General features: G+C 54.1%; 1 protein-coding gene across 5 annotated transcripts; it reads left to right on the plus strand.

Annotated features, from left to right (window-relative positions):
- The first annotated feature begins 5,052 nt into the window (after positions 1 to 5,052).
- On the plus strand, positions 5,053 to 16,390 carry MICAL1 (microtubule associated monooxygenase, calponin and LIM domain containing 1). Of its 5 annotated transcripts, none has more exons than XM_070376488.1 (26): positions 5,053 to 5,309; positions 6,861 to 6,931; positions 7,031 to 7,336; positions 7,441 to 7,648; positions 7,925 to 8,029; positions 8,371 to 8,475; positions 8,586 to 8,741; positions 9,375 to 9,475; positions 9,973 to 10,230; positions 10,506 to 10,621; positions 10,815 to 10,941; positions 11,088 to 11,169; positions 11,737 to 11,884; positions 12,294 to 12,484; positions 12,674 to 12,762; positions 12,887 to 12,944; positions 13,138 to 13,217; positions 13,337 to 13,493; positions 13,810 to 13,886; positions 14,183 to 14,459; positions 14,576 to 14,676; positions 14,932 to 15,045; positions 15,169 to 15,262; positions 15,437 to 15,536; positions 15,652 to 15,725; positions 16,110 to 16,390. In XM_070376488.1, exons 3-26 carry the CDS (start codon positions 7,079 to 7,081, stop codon positions 16,256 to 16,258), a joined length of 3,225 nt encoding a protein of 1,074 aa, XP_070232589.1. In that variant the 5' UTR covers positions 5,053 to 5,309; positions 6,861 to 6,931; positions 7,031 to 7,078; the 3' UTR covers positions 16,259 to 16,390. The 5 variants fall into 5 exon arrangements, with proteins under 5 accessions (XP_070232589.1, XP_070232588.1, XP_005905910.1 ...); XM_070376487.1 differs by having other exon boundaries at positions 12,887 to 12,940; positions 13,134 to 13,217; XM_005905848.3 differs by having other exon boundaries at positions 12,899 to 12,944.
- Positions 16,391 to 16,451: the final 61 nt, after the last annotated feature.

Below are 16,451 nucleotides of genomic sequence, written 5' to 3' on the forward strand. Positions count from 1 at the left end.
CAATGGTACCCCACTCCAGTACTCTTGCCTGGAAAATCCCATGGGTGGAGGAGCCTGATGGGCTGCAGTCCATGGGGTCACTGAGGGTCGGACACGGCTGAGCAACTTCACTTTCACTTTTCACTTTCATGCATTGGAGAAGGAAATGGCAACCCACTCCAGTGTTCTTGCCTGGAGAATCCCAGGGACGGGGGAGCGTGGTGGGCTGTCGTCTATGGGGTCGCACAGAGTCGGACACGACTGCAGCGACTTAGCATCAGCATCAGCATTAGGAGAGCTTTTGGGCTTCCCTGGTGGCTCAGACAATAAAGAATCTGCCTGCAATGCAGGAGACCTGCGTTTAATCCCTGGGTGGGGAAGATCTCCTGGACAAGGGAATGGCTACCTACTCTAGTATTCTTGCCTGAAGAATTCCATGGACAGAGGAGCCTGTCCAAGAGTTGGACATGACTGAGTGACTAACACTTTCACTACTTTCAGAAGAGCTTTTATACCGAAGCTCATTTGATCACCTTCTCAACAAAGTGTAGGAACTTTAGATAACATTAGGAAGAGATCTTAGCTTTCTTCCTTTATAATATAAGTGAAAAATAGTACTATATCCAGTGTGACATATAGAAAGGGAAAAATTTGAGCAGAGGTCAGGGAAGTTTCTTGGTCTCAGAGCATAGATTTATTGTTTTGAATTTTTTTTTTTTTTGGCCACACCATGTGGCATGGAGGATCTTAGTTCCCCAGCCAGGGACTGAACCCTCACCCCTTACAGTGGAAGCATGAGTCTTAACCACTGGACCACCAGGGAAGTCCCAATTTGTTTTGAATTCTTAATATCCATGATACTGTTAGTTGCTCAGTCTTATCTGACTTTTTGCAACCCCATGGACTGTAGCCTGCCAGGCTTCTCTGTCCATGGAATTCTCCAGGCAAGAATACTGGAATGGGTTGCCATTCCCTTCTCCAGGGGATCTTCTTGACCCAGGGATTGAATCCAGGTCTCCTGCATTGCAGGCAGATTCTTTACCATCTGAGCCACCAGGGAAATTTTATCCATAATATTAGATCATTTAATATATGGATTTGAAAATATTCCAAAGGAATAGTTTGGCTTTTGTTTTAGTTTGTTTCATCCTTGGATGAAAAGTTAAACTGAAGCTTCCTTAGGCTAAATTAGTTATAAACAAGAATGTCTACATTAAAAAAAAAATCTACCTCTTATAGATAATTCTAGTATGATTAAGTGGCTTCTGGACAAATTTTCCTATAATCTTAATGTCTGAAGTATGCAAGTACTCTCTTAACAAAAATATAGGAAAGTATATAAACAGATTCTGAGCCTATTTGTGTTTTTAATCTCTGTCCTTTGTGTTATCTCAGAGTATATGAAATCATCATTGATTTCTGGGGAAAGTATTTGAATAAAATGCAGCATATAGAGGATGAGGTTTCAGGGCAGAGTAAGAAAGGATGAGGGACCCAAATTTTCAAGTCACTCACTCTTACCAGCCTTAAGAGAAAGCTGGAATTCATTCTTGATGGGCCTTTCCTCACCCTCCACTCCCAATCCATCATCAAGTTATATCAGTTTCACCTCAGACTGTATTTTGAGTCTATCCACTTCCTCCATCCCAACTGCTGCACCATCAGCATGTCCTCTTGCCGGTATGCCTGCCTTTCTTTTTTTTTTTTTTGGTATGCCTGCCTTTCTTCCCCTCCCCCGCCCCCTTTTCTGCTGGAAATGATGATCCATCTGGGCTCACCGCTCTGCCCTGAGCATCAAGCACAGTGCCTTGCTAAATGCATGAATATTGTGTGCTTAATGCAAATATGATCATTACTTCTGCTCTGCTTATAATCCTTCTGCAGTTTCCGACTGCACTCAGAATAAAATCCCCAGCCCATCTTCCTCTTGGGTGCCTTCCCCATTCTCACTTCCAGCCATACTATCTTCCTTGCTGTTCCCGAAACACAGCCAGCAACTTCCTGCCTTAGGCTTTGAGGCAGGCAGTTTCTCAGGCTTGAAAGGTTTCTGCGCCTCCTCTCCGTCTCAGCGTCTGCACATCTGTCAGAATTCAGTGCAAGTGTCACTTCCTCACCCTCTAATTGTCTCCTACCCTTTAATCTCAGTCAAGCCACCTTTCATATCTGTCCACAGCACGCTACACTTTGGACTCAGCTGGTAATTATTTTTACATTAGGAGCTGTGTCTGCTCCTGTGTCTGCTTGGTTAGACAGCAGCTGTGGCTCCTGACTGTGGGTGTGGCCTTTGAACACACTGACCTACGGGTGTAAAGTCATATATAGGATGGCTTAGAACCATCACCTGCAGTATGGGATCCAGTTTCTGACTCCAGGTTTAGGAGATGAAAGGATGAGAGGTGAGGTAAGGATGGCATTGCAGAAAGACAACATGGTGTAAATTAGAGGAAAGGAACCCTGTTTTAATGGCTCAGGTTTTTAACCTAGGCCACTACTTGCATGATTTATTTGCAAAAACATTAGAATGGGATTATTTTATTATTTTTTAAAATGTGTATTTAGTTTTGGTTGTACTGGGTCTTTGTTGCTACACAGGGACTATTCTAGTTGCGGTAGGGGGGTCTCATTGTAGTGACTTCTCCTGTTGGCAGAGGACAGGGTCTAGGTGCGCAGGCTTCAGGAGTTGCCGCTTGTAGGCTCTAGAGCGCAGGGTCAGTCACGGTGGCCCACAGACTTAGCTGCCCCATGGCATGTGGGATCTTCCCAGACCAGGGATGGAACTATGTCCTCTGAATTGGCAGTCAGATCATTACTCTGTGATCTTTTTTAAAGACATTTTACCATCTGCCAGTTGGAGAGTCAGATTCTTAACCACTGAACCACCAGGGAAGTCCTGAGATTCTTTTAAAAGTGACTTTTTGTGGAATTCCCTGGCAGTCTAGTGGTTAGGAGTCAGCATATCCAGCGCTTGGGTTTGATCCCTGGTCAGAGAATTAAGATCCCACAGGCCATGTCCCACATGGCCAATAACAAACAAAAAACCCAACTGATTTTTCACATATCAGCCACTTATTTGACCCAGTATAAATTAGCCAGTGTGTTTGTGCCAGTATTTTTAGTTTTGTATACACATGTAATATGGATCATGACTCAATAATGTGGATCATGACTGTCTTTGAAGAAAGTCTAAAATTGAATTTGTACATTTCTTAGAATCACCAACATTGAGTAACAGGATTTTAGAATCAAAATGCATTGAAAAGATTCAGTAATTAAAGTGCCTCCATTTAGAGCTGAGACTGAAACATACTGGTTGGTGACTTTTCAAGGTCGCTTAAGTTCATGTGAAGTAAAGCTGCCATCTGGCCAGATCTTCTAGATTACAAACCATTCCCCATTGCTCTTTGCTCTACCATGTATCTTTAATTAACATAGAGTGAAACTCCAAGTCAGCAGTTATTTTTAAGCACTGATGAAGTCATTATTCTGTGATCTTTTTTAAAGACAAATTTTACCTTCTGCCGTTTGGAGAGCCACAAACTCCTATTTGGTTGAGATGCAAGTCATTGAGTCAAGAGCCAGACCTTGCAGGGCCTCTGCTAACCTCAAAGTCAGAGCTGCTGATTATTTACCATCTACTAATGAAAGGGAAATGGAATGATTCTAAAACAGGTAACCCATTCAGAGTGGACTTAGAATCCTTCTGACACAATGTATTTAAATATGGGTGTGTCTCATATTTGGCAAATTGATTTCAAGCCAAATGACTAGTCATACCCAAGAGCTAGAATGGGCCCAGCTGGGAGACTGCCCTGGTTTCCTGAGCTGGACCTGGCTCAATTCCCTGCCTCTGCCAGCAGAAAGTAGGCATTTCTCCTTCCCTGCTTCTCATCTCAAGCTGGGAGCAGTGTATATATAGGTCTTACTGGGTCTCAGAGGGTTTCCAGGCAATGCAAAGAGAGAATAAAGAGAAGGGGAGAGCCATAGGGTCCCCAGCTCTTTCCAGTGCCATTCATTCCTCTGTTTTGTGAGTGTTTCCAGTGTAATGGTGTCACTTCCTCTAAACAAGAAGCAGTCTCTCAGGATGCCAGCCTTTCACTTGTCACATTAGATCAGCACTGGTGTGGTGGTAGATAGACCTGGGTCCCATACCAGCTCTGCCACTTGCTGTGTAACTTTGCCACGGGTGACCTTCGGTTTCCTTTTCAGTAAAACGGGACATTTGTGATCATTGCGATTAATATTCATAGTAGACGTTTAATAAAGGAAAACTGATGTTTTATTAATATTAACTAGTTGAATGACCTTGGAAGAGTGCCTTCACATTCAGCTGTTTCCTCTTTGGGAATATGAGGAAGTTGGTACCAAACAGTTCTGTGGGTCCTTTCTCCCAGGCATTCTTGAATATTGGGGAGCCAGCATCTCATTTACACCCTTCTCATTTCCGTCTGTCTTAGTAGTGGTCCAACACCCCCAGCCCTACCCCAAGACCTTCTTGCCCTCTCACTTCTGCCGCTGTGGACGCTGCATATTGCCGAGTTTCCAGGACTTTGCGTCCGTGCCGGATGCCCTCAGCCCGGGTCTAGGTGCAGACTGGTTGCAGGGTAGGTGGACACCGAGCTTGGATCCATCGTGGAGTACCCGGGCCGTGAATCTCCTCGTAGGAGAGGTGTAAAGGACGCAGATGCTTCGGCGCTACCCTACAGCTTCTGCAAACTTCTTGCTCAGAGCGAGCTCCTTCTCCGGCCCAGGTCTCGAAGGCGGCAGCTCAGTAGGTACTGCGCAAGGGCGGGTTGCCTCGCCCGCCTGGGAAGGACAAGCTTTTAGGCGCAGGCTCCGGAATGGAGCCGGAGGCCGCTAGTGTGCTGCCGGGCTCCCGGAGCCTCCGCCGCTAGTGTGCTGCTGGGTTCCCGGAGCCTCCTACGCTTGGCTTAAGCGACAGGGCTAGGCTGGGCCGGGGTCTCCCGCCCCTAGCCGGAACACTGCGTGGGCGGCGCCACGCCTCGGGCACCACCCTGCAGCCGTGGGCGGGCCCCTGGCTGCCCCCAGCCGGGGATCGCCGGCTAATGAGATGTTAATGAGGCTCCAATAAAGGCTCTGCCAGCTGAGCTTGCTCTGCCGAAGCCCACGCCCAGCTAGACTCGCCGGTCGGGCGCACCGGCCCGCAGCCCCTCAATCCCGGGTTTTGGTCCGCGCCTCCTCTGCCTCTTCCACCCCCCCCCCCTCTTCCTCCTCCGCCTCCACCCCCCTTCCTCTGTCCCCGCCTCCCAACCCGCCCGGACTGGGACGCCCGCCTGGCAGGAAGAGACCCCTGCGGGCTCCCAAGCCCCCGGGTAAGTTGTCCAGCTGCGCCAAATGTGCGCCCCCCGCCCTGCGGGGTCCCGGGGTGGGGGGGTAGGGACGCGCCTCCTGGGAAACGTGGCTCGAGGCCCTCGTGAATCCCGCCTGGCCCGTCAGGCGCCGTCTCTCTGCGCCTCCGTCCTGCCCAGCCCCTCCCAAACTTTACGGTCCAGAGTGTGAGTACTCCCAACCGCCCGCTGCCAGTGGTCCAGCTCCCTCCATCCTGGACCGCCCTACCGCTCGCACATTCTTTGTTTTGGTGTTTCCAGATTGGGTCGCTCCTCTCCCCACTTCGCTGAGGTCTTCCTCCTTTCCACCTTACAAGAGAGACCTTTGCTCTTACTGACATTCAGTCCGCCTCGTCCAGGTGACCTATGGCGGTGATTTTAATCTCCTGCCTGGGCCTGGCCTGCGGGGCTCCGGGCTGGGACCGGGAAGGCGACTGATGGGGTCAGGGGGATCAGCTCAAGGGTCTTCCCTGGTCTACGCCACCACCGTCCTTAACTCCCCCGTGGGAAACCACATCCCCGTACCCTCTGATTCCTCCTGGTCCCAAAGTGAGAAAGCTCTGCCACCCCTCAAGTTGCGTGGGTGCCCGAGCGAGGGAGAAGGGGACAAAGAGAAGCCTTGTCTGGAGAGATTCCTGGGAGAGCGAGCAGGGATGGGGCGGGGTGTCTATGGGAGTGAGAGAAGCTGGGCGGAGCGAATCCTGCTGCCCTGTCGCCCCCCAACTCCCCAACGGTCTTGTGGCCACTGGAGCAGCAGCAAGTCACAGGGGAAGTATTCTGACCACAGTGAGTCAGAAATAGGCCCAGTTAGTTGTTTGTCACCAGACAGATGCAACATCCTGGGGCTGTCTGTTAAGGTAGTTTGGTGGTGGGAAGTGGATCCTACGTGGTTAGAGAAGGGGCTTCCCTAGAGGCTCAGTTGGTAAAGAATCTGACTGCAATGCAGACCAGGGTTCGATCTCTGGGTGGGGAAGATCCCCTGGAGAAGGAAATGGCAAGCCACTCCAGAGTTCTTGCCTGGAGAATCCCATGGACAGAGGAACCTAGCGGGCTACAGTCCATGGAGTCCCAAGAATTGGACACGACTTAGGGACTAAACCACCACCACCACCTCCTCCTCCCCTTTAAGAGGCAATGGCAAGTGCTAAGGAGGAAAACTTTGCCCCTGGCATAAGACACACCACACCCAACAGCACACTGAGTCCGTTGAGGGTTGAGGGCTGCCGGGCACAAGGAGGCATGGGGTGAGATGGGACAGTATGTGTGCCTGGCAGCTGGTGTTGCAGATATTAGATTTGTCCCTATCTGTACTGCAAGGAAAGCCCATTTCTCTGACACCCTGCTCTCTTCATGTCTGAGAAATTCCCCTGGCCTGCTTGCAGGGCCTCGCTTAAGGCCGGGTAAGAATTGCTGTCCCCCAGGGATTGGAGTAGGGCCTGGAGATTCCTGGCTGACAAGGCTGAGCTGGAGGCTCCCTAGCTTTCTGCAGGCCCACTGGGCTCAGGACTGCTGATTTTTCATTTCCAAACTTGGCAGATTTCACTTGAAGTTGAATGGATTGCGGCTGTCTGTGGAGCAGCTGACAGAGAGGAGAGGAGCCCATCTGGGTAGGACTTGGAGCTCCCTGGGGATACCACACTGCCTTCTCCTCTTTTCCCTTCCTCCTTTCTCCAGCCTCTTGCAATCTCTTCCTTTCTTCTTTCCAGCAACCACGTGCCTCTGCCCCTCCCCAGGATCCCCTCCCAGGGGTCTCCATGGCCTCAACCATCTCCACCAACCCAGCGCATGCCCACTTTGAGAGCTTCTTGCAGGCCCAGCTGTGCCAGGATGTGTTGAGCAGCTTTCAAGGGCTATGCGGGGCCCTGGGGGTGGAGCCTGGTGGGGGGCTCTCCCAGTACCACAAGGTCAAGGCCCAGCTCAACTACTGGAATGCCAAGTCGCTGTGGGCCAAGCTGGACAAGAGAGCGAGCCAGCCCATCTACCAGCAGGGCCGGGCCTGCACCGGCACTAAGGTGTGTCTCAGTGCCTGGGGTGGGGCTTGGAGAGTGGGCGGAGTCAGAGGAGCCCCCTCTCCCCCCGCCCCCCGCCATGCCTGTGCTGCCTTATGTGTTCGCAGTGCCTGGTGGTGGGTGCGGGACCTTGCGGTCTGCGGGCTGCTGTGGAGCTGGCGATGCTGGGGGCCCGAGTGGTGCTGGTGGAAAAGCGCACCAAGTTCTCTCGCCACAACGTGCTCCACCTCTGGCCCTTCACCATCCACGACCTTCGGGCACTCGGCGCCAAGAAGTTCTATGGGCGCTTCTGCACAGGCTCCCTGGACCACATCAGTGAGCACCGTGTGGTGGCCTGGAGGGGCGGATGAGCCTGGGCCTAGAGACAGGCCAGTAGGGTGGGGGTTGGGGGCTGCTGGGCCAGCCCAGGGCAGGGTGGTCAAGATTCACTGCAGTCAGATGGCTTTCAGGACTCAGGTCCCTCACCTGTAAAACAGGCACTTGGACTGAGTGAGCTCTAAGACTTTCTCCAGCCCAGACCAGGTACACACTGGTATTTGGGGAGGCTGTAGGATCCTGGGGTCCCTGTCGCTAATGTCCTCTCCCTTCCAGGCATCCGGCAACTGCAGCTCCTCTTGTTGAAAGTGGCATTACTGCTGGGGGTGGAAATCCACTGGGGCATCACTTTCACTGGCCTGCAGCCTCCTCCCAAAAAGGGTAGGTATTTTTCTGCTCTTGAGAACCCCCATGTACCAAGGATACCCTGGCCTTGCAAAAGAAAAAGGGTGGGGTTGGGAGTCAGCTGAGTCTCCCTTTCTCACAGCCTGGCCTTTTTCAAACCCTGCTGAGCCTCATTTTGGACTTTTGTAAAATGTGAAGTATTTCTTTCCTCACCTCCTTTCCATGGCTGTTGTGAAGGTGTCATTTGATAGACTGTGTCACTGCTTTGTAAACCACAAAACCCTTTAAATGTTTATTTATTTCATTGGATTGTCCTGGGAATATAGACACCCCTTCAGTTTTCTATATCTTTGTGCCACTCACATCTTCTGCTCCAGGGAGTGGTTGGCGTGCCCAGCTCCAGCCCAGCCCCCCAGCCCAACTGGCCAAGTATGAATTTGATGTCCTCATCTCTGCAGCTGGAGGTAAATTCGTCCCTGAAGGTGAGTGATCCCTTCCCTTGAAGAAGCCAGCATCTTGAGCTCCTCCTGGGCCTTTCTAGGCTGTTACGCCCCTCATCCCCCGGCCACTCCCCACCTGTCCCCACCTCTAGGCTTCACAGTGCGAGAAATGCGCGGCAAACTGGCAATTGGCATCACGGCTAACTTTGTGAACGGGCGCACCGTGGAAGAGACACAGGTGCCCGAGATCAGTGGTGTGGCCAGGATCTACAACCAGAGCTTCTTCCAGAGCCTGCTCAAAGCTACAGGTCAGGGCCCTTCCTCACAGGGTTTCCCTTCCGAGTGCCTGACTGTGGCCTAGCTCCCGACTCTCCCTCTTAGACCTGTCCACAGTCCAAAGAATCCCACACTTGTCCATCTTTGTGGTCCTGGCAGCAAAGAACCTGAGCCCTCAGGGAGTCAGCAGGCACAACCGCACTTGGCCATCCAGCATGACAAGTCTTAGAAATCTCTTGCCAAATGCATGGGCTTTTGCTTTGTGCTTCTGTACATAGGCTTTAATATAAAAGTGACATAAATTCAAAGTGTAAGTGGTACTTCCAGAAGGTGTTCTAGGTTTTCTTTGGCTTCATACTACCACGCCCTTTGGAGTGTACGCATCTCATTTGGAGAAGCCAGGCTGTCCTCTGTAAGCCTGTGACCGTGTGGTTCATGTCTCCCTGCTGCCACTCCACCCTGGTTTCTCTCTTTGCTCCTCCATCTGCTGGGCCTGAGATAGATGGTCCATGGTGCCACCAGAACTCATGGGTCCCTGTGTAGGAAGGACCCACTGCAGGCTAAGCTGTGATCCCAGCTCAGAGGTCAGGCATGTCTGGTGTATTTGGAGAAGTGACACATAACTAGAGGAGACACATCCCCTGCACCCTACCCTGACCCCACAGGCATCGATCTGGAGAATATCGTGTACTACAAAGATGACACCCACTACTTTGTGATGACAGCCAAGAAGCAGTGCCTGCTACGGCTGGGAGTGCTGCATAAGGTGGGGCCCAGGCCCAGGCATGGGGGGACTGAATGGTGGACCCTGGGAGGTAGGGTCCAGGCCTGGACATGGTCTCCCCCTGGGTGTGGAGGGAGTCCATCCTGTCTGCAGTGGCACTTTCTCCACCTCAGTAAGCTCTTCTCCTCTGAGACTTACATGGCCACTTGAATCCTATTCTGGGCTCAACACCATATACCAGTCACAGCACTGCACTCCATGAGGACTAAGCTCCACGAGGGGTTTTGTCTGTCTCTTCCTTGCTGATGATTCCCAGAGCTTAGAATGGTGCCTGCTATGTAGTAAGCACCCTGAAGATATCTGCTGAATGAACTAGTTGAACACATGTAATGATGCTGGGCCTGGGAGGCAGGATATTCACGTCTAGTCCCAGCTCAGCCTCCAACTGCTGTTTAATCTGGGGAAGCCCATTCCTGGGGCCTCAGGATGTGTACCTGAGGGGACGGGACACTGATGGTTCTGATCTGTCGGCCACACAGGACTGGCCCGATACTGAACGGCTGCTGGGCAGCGCCAATGTGGTGCCCGAGGCTTTGCAGCGCTTTGCTCGGGCAGCTGCCGACTTCGCCACCCACGGCAAGCTTGGGAAGCTGGAGTTTGCCCGGGACGCCCGCGGGCGGCCGGACGTCTCTGCCTTTGACTTCACAAGTATGATGCGGGCAGAGAGCTCTGCTCGGGTGCAGGAGAGGCACGGCACCCGCCTGCTGCTGGGGCTGGTCGGGGACTGCCTGGTGGAGGTAAGGGCTCAGTGTTCCCTGCTTGGGGAGTGGCTCTCTGGGTTCTGTGTAAGGAGGCACGGGGATTCCCTGGTTGGGGGAAGAAGCAGCCTCATGGGAAGTGGGGGTGGGTAATAAAATGTTTACTGTTGTAAAGAGGAGCTGAGGGTGGCCTGGTGGTGTCAGGGGGCCTCCAGCTCTGCCCTTGGGGGCATGTGGGCTCGGGCAACCCTGTTGGGGGTTGGGCCCTCCGTTGGGCCCTCACTGAGCTGTTTCTTGTCCTTCTGGCCCTGCAGCCCTTCTGGCCCCTGGGCACTGGAGTGGCCCGGGGCTTCCTGGCAGCCTTTGATGCCGCCTGGATGGTGAAGCGGTGGGCAGAGGGCGCTGGGCCCCTAGAGGTGTTGGCAGAGAGGTGAGGCCTGAGTTGGGGGGTGGGGCAGGGCAGGGCTGGATGTGGGACAAGACACGGGAATAGGTTCGGAGATGCTGGGGGAGTAGATAGGGGAGTGGATAAAGGAGAATAAGGCAAAGGCCTGGTGGTGGTTGAGGGGTGAGCGCTAATGGTGGCCTCCTGCTTGTGCCCGTCCCTCACCCTCATCCCCTAGAGAGAGCTTGTACCAGCTCCTGTCACAGACGTCCCCGGAGAACATGCACCGCAACGTGGCACAGTACGGGCTGGACCCCACCACCCGCTACCCCAACCTGAACCTCCGGGCTGTGACCCCCAGTCAGGTCAGCACTCCACCCCAGCGCAGCCCTTGCCTCCTGGTCCCCGCAGCCACTGTCCCTCTGGGTGAGCCCCACCCAGGCAGCCCTCCCCCATGGGCTGAGCGGGTGTGTGGTCAGCCCGCCTGGAGACCTGAAAGGGGCTGCCGTAGGTACGAGACCTGTACGACATGGAGGCCAAGGAGCCTGTGCAGAGGATGAGTGACGAGACAGACTCCGGAAAGGCAGCCACTGGTGAGCAGTCCTCCTCCACGGGCACGTTTAAAACCTTGACCGAACAGTGATGCGTAGGCACCGACAGCAGTTGCAGCTGCTGGCAGCAGGGAGCAGGGTGCTGGAGCCCCGCTGGGTTGGGGGGTGGAGATTGGGGGCATCCTGGAGAGCACAGGGCAGCAGGCGCTTGGCAGCAGCCGTTTGGCAGCCTGTGCGGAGTATCTCAACACTTTAACCACCACTGAAACACTGGATGGCAGCCGTGCTGCGCTGTTCTTGGCTGTCCTGCCCCTTCCCACCTGGCAGACCCCAAACCTGCCTCTCCTTTCAGCCTCTGGGCTTCCCTTGCCCCGCAGTTCATAGCCCGCTGGCCTCTCTGTGGCTAGCAGTGATTTCACTTTATCCCCCCAAAAGATTTTTTTTCAAATGAGAAAATGGGGATGAAGGAGGTGCTGCTCACATTCTTAGGCTGGTGCTCAGTCGGGGTGGGTCCCTGCTTCTGGCTCCCATACAGACCCCACAGCCAGCAGCTGGGCTCTCTCTGCGGGCTGGGGTGCCCTGGGTACAAGTGCAACCTCCTCTTCCTAGGGGCAGTGGGCTCCCAGGAGGAGCTGCTGCGCTGGTGCCAGGAGCAGACGGCTGGGTACCCAGGAGTCCATGTCACTGACCTGTCTTCCTCCTGGGCTGATGGGCTGGCTCTGTGTGCCCTGGTGCACCGGCTGCGGCCCGCCCTACTGTGAGTCAGGGATTGGGCTTGGGGGTTCCTGATAGACCCTCCCTCTCTTCCATGCCTCTCCACCGCCCCCTCCAGGCAGTGTGGAATGACAGGGGATCACCATGTAGGAGGTGGCACAGCCACTGCATCCCAGCACCATCACTTGCTAATAATCCTGCTCTAGTCGCTTCACCTCTGTAGAGATAGTACTCCTGCTCCTCTGCCCATGAGCATGCATTCACTAGGGAGAGCTTTGTGAGTGGTGGAGGCCCCCAAGGCCAGAAGCCGTTGTGATTGGCTGGGTGGTGGTGGGTGTGCAGCAGAGAATAAAAACCCTTCCTGCCCTTGCCTCCCTTTCCCGATATCCCTCCCCTTTCTGTGGGCTCAAGTTCTGGGTCTCCCACTGACCTTTCTCCCTGCTGCCCCATAGGGAACCCTCCGAGCTCCAGGGAATGGGGGCTCTGGAAGCTACTTCTTGGGCGCTGAAGATGGCAGAGCATGAGCTGGGCATCACACCAGTGTTGTCCGCACAGGCGATGGTGGCAGGGAGTGACCCACTTGGCCTCATTGCCTACCTCAGCCACTTCCATAGTGCCTTCAAGAGCGTACCACACAACCCAGGTGAGCTGGAAGACAAGGGTGGGACGACGAGGGTGTGTGTGTGTGAGAGAGGGACAGACAGACAGAGCAAGCAAGAGAGCGCCCTCTAACGGACATCCTGGGAGAGGTATCCTTTAGCCTTCTGGGCTGGCTCATAGCTCTCTTCTGGGGATATAGTATCACCCCTGATCTCCACGACTCTCCTCACAGGCTCGGTCAGCCAAGGCTCCCCAGGCGCTGCCAGCGCTGTACTATTCCTTGGCAAACTGCAGAGGACCCTGCAACGGACCCGGACTCAGGTAGAGAGTTTGGGTGGGGTTGGGCTGGGCAGTGGGGTTCTTGTGGGGGTCCCTGAGATGAAGAGGACGACATCCAGAGTTGGGGGAAAGAAGTGGGGGCTCAGAGCCCATGCTTAGAATGTAGGGCTTGTTGCAGGAAAATGGGGAGGATGCTGGTGGCAAGAAGCCTCGCCTGGAGGTAAGTGCACGCAGGGGCTGGACAGTCCCTTCCCTGAGGTGCTCTCCCACGTCCTGTCCCCCAGGTCTTGCTTGCTACCCAAGCTCCTGTACCGAACCCCCCATCCAGTCTCACCGCCTTTCCCTTCCAGTTCTTTCATCTGCACACATGACTCCCTAACTGACCCTGTCCCTCTACCTCTTGGCCTTTTCAGGTAGAGGCTGAGACCCCAAGTACTGAGGAGCCACCTGTCCCAGAGCCTGATGAACCAATGACACCACCATCCCAGCAGCAGGACGTGAGCACGGGGGCCCTGTCTGCAGGCAAAGACCTGGGAAGGGCAGGGAGGTGTGTTTCAGGGGAAGGGCTGACCTTGGCTTTGACTCCAGCTGACCTGGGACCTGGGGGTCACTGCAGGCCAGTGCTGAGGATCTGTGTGCACTTTGTGGGCAACACCTCTATATCCTGGAACGCCACTGTGCTGATGGCCGTTTCTTCCACCGGAGCTGCTTCCGCTGTCATATCTGTGAGGCCACATTATGGCCAGGTGGCTATAGGCAGCACCCAGGAGATGGTGAGTTGGCCTGGGAGGCATTCAGAGGGACTCTGCATTTGGCCCTACCAGGCAGGGTCAGGAGCTTGAAACTGGAGAGGAACTGGGGTGCTGCGCATGAGGTAGAAAAACAAGCTAAAGATTACGCTTTCTTCTCCTAAGCTCAGTCTTCTCTGTCCCCTCCAAAGCCCCAAATGTGGGGTTCTGAGAAACCAGGAGGCTGGTAGAAATTCACCAACAAATGCAGTCTTGTCACCCCCACCTTCCCTGATAGACTGAATATCTGATCCTTGGTCTGCCTACATCTGATGCCTCCTTCCCTCTCCCACCTTCTCAGGATATTTATACTGCCTCCAGCACCTGCCTCAGACAGGCCACGAAGAAGATAGCAGCGATAGAGGTCCTGAGAGTCAGGTAAAAGCTGTGGAAGTGTGTGGTGGGGGGGTGAGGAGGAGGAAAGGGCTCCCCGGCCCAGCAGAGTGAATGGGGGGAAACTGAATGTCCTCCACGAGAGTGTAAACTCCATGATGGCAGAGATCTTTGTCCTGTTTTACTTACTGACATATTTCAAGTATCCACAACACTGCCTGACACTGTTCAGTAAATGGCACAAATGGAGGAATGCCAGGTACCACATCTGTCTCAAGGGGCAGCCTCAGCCCATGCTGGGCAGGTCACTCACTGACCAGAACATCTGGTGGCTTTTCTAGGACCTTCCCATGCTGAGTGAGGATAACACGCCATCAGGCCCCGCAACTCCCGTGGACCTCCATCAAGAGACCAGTCCTGTCCCAAACCCCATCCAGCCCACCCGTCGATTGATTCGCCTCTCCAGCCCAGAACGCCAGCGTTTATCCTCCCTTCATCTCACCCCTGACCCGGAAATGGAGCCGCCACCCAAGCCCCCGCGAAGCTGCTCCACTTTGGCCCACCAAGCCCTGGAAGCAAGCTTCAAGGGCTGGGGAATGCCAGTCCAGAGCCCTCAAGGTAGCTGCTGGCTCAGGGTGGGGATGGCATGGGTGGTTTTTGGATTCTTGGACAGGTATGTGGGGCATGGGGAGGGAGGTCGTGGGGATTCCAGCCCATGTCCACGTCCTGCTCAGTTCTTGAGGCCATGGAAATGGGGGAAGAAGAGAGGTCCTCCTCCAGTGAAGAGGAAACAGAGGAAGAGGAAGATGTGCCTTTGGACTCAGACATGGAACATGTGAGTGGGAAGAACCTGGCCACCTATTCTGCCCAAGCCAGCACACATCCACTCAACACACGCCTCCCCTCACCCAGGAGAAACCCACAGCACCCAGCCTCTTCTGAGCCCAAACTGCCTTCTCACGTGGTCTGACTCTTTCATGTCCCTAAGCCTCTACCTTTTCTATCAGACTTACCCCACTTCCAGTCTAGGGTCTTTCTGGTCCTTCTTAAATGGAGCTTCCCCAACCCCTATCCACTGACTCTGTCACAGTTTCTGAGGAACTTGGCTAAGAACTCAGGCACCATGAACAATTATCCAACGTGGCGTCGGACTCTGCTGCGCCGGGCCAAGGAGGAGGAGATGAAGCGGTTCTGCAAGGCTCAGGTGCGGCTTCAGGGTTCCGAGGTTCTGATGGGGTTAGAATCCTGAGACTGGGGATGAGAGCTCCCCTGGGACTCTGTTCTTGAGCAATCATGAGACTCCTGGGCCCCGTCTTGTACTCCTCAGGCCATCCAGAGGCGACTAAATGAGATCGAGGCTGCTCTAAGGGAGCTGGAGGCCAGGGGCACAGAGCTGGAGCTGGCTTTGAGGAGCCAAAGCAGTGAGTAAAGATACGGGAGGGATAAAACTAGGAGACCTCTGCCTCCTGGCACTGTGTTCTGCCCCCAGCAACCCCCAAACTGCTAGGTCTGGCTCACAGCAGGCTCTATTCCTCATGCCACGACTCCTATGATCCTGGCTGGAGGCCTGACTGGCCCCCTTTTTTCCTCATCAGGTTCCCCTGAAAAGCAAAAGGCATTATGGGTGGAACAGCTGCTACAGCTCGTCCAGAAGAAAAACAGCCTAGTGGCCGAGGAGGCTGAGCTCATGATCACGTAAGGGGTGTCAGGGTTGGGGAGTGGGGGACAGTGGCATTGAGTCAGGCAGGCCCCCAGCCAGGGCATTGCTCACCCTAGGCATCTGTGCCTTTTCTATTCCTGCCCTCCACAGAGTGCAGGAGCTGAACTTGGAGGAGAAACAGTGGCAGCTGGACCAAGAGCTGCGAACCTACATGAACCGGGAAGGTAAGCAGGATGTGGGGAGAGGCTGGTATTTGCACAAGCCTCGTGACTGCAGATACTGCCCAGCAACAGTCTTCCAATCTGAGTACCTCTGAGGCTGAAATGCCTTCTGAATTGCCTCTTGAACTGAAGGACACCAGAGGATGGGGCTCCAAGCGCCTACTCTGCACCTTCAGTCAGAGCTGCACAACTCAGCTTTTACACCAGATTTCCTTTAAGAATGATGTTGCAGCTAACAATGCTAGAAAACCATTAGTGTTGATAAGCCAATTTCACAGGGTGGCAAACAGCAGGGGTTGTAGAAGTCACACAGGCTAGGATTAGGCTGTGCCTCTTGTGCCTCTCTGCTGCATCCTCTGTCCTCTAAGCTTCATCTCCTCCCTTCAGAAACCCTAAAGACAGCTGCCGATCGGCAGGCTGAGGACCAGGTCCTGAGGAAGCTACTGGATGTGGTGAACCAGCGAGATGCTCTCATCCGCCTCCAGGAGGAGCGCAGGCTCAGTGAGCTGGCCTCGGAGCCCGGGGTCCAGGGCTAGAAGAGGGCAGGCTGCCTGACTTATCTGCCAGGAAGACCGCCTTACCCCAGGACAGTGCTACCCTGTGTTCATCTGGGCTGCCTGGGAGAGTGCCTCAGTGTTTACAATAAAAAGTTTCTGACATAAACAGGACTTCTGGCTAGCTGCAGGTGTGAGGTGGGGACTGAGCAGGGAGGGCAGACGGGTGGGAGCC

The sequence above is a fragment of the Bos mutus genome, chromosome 9 (assembly GCF_027580195.1).
Source record: "Bos mutus isolate GX-2022 chromosome 9, NWIPB_WYAK_1.1, whole genome shotgun sequence".
NCBI lineage: Eukaryota > Metazoa > Chordata > Mammalia > Artiodactyla > Bovidae > Bos > Bos mutus.

Bases quoted from the DNA above. Each gene is read 5' to 3' on its own strand.
- MICAL1 (XM_070376488.1), top strand. From the start codon at position 7,079: ATGGCCTCAACCATCTCCACCAACCCAGCGCATGCCCACTTTGAGAGC. The intron at 11,885-12,293 runs GTGAGTCAGGGA...GCTGCCCCATAG, and splicing joins CGGCTGCGGCCCGCCCTACT to GGAACCCTCCGAGCTCCAGG. The intron at 12,763-12,886 runs GTAGAGAGTTTG...CTTAGAATGTAG, and splicing joins TGCAACGGACCCGGACTCAG to GGCTTGTTGCAGGAAAATGG.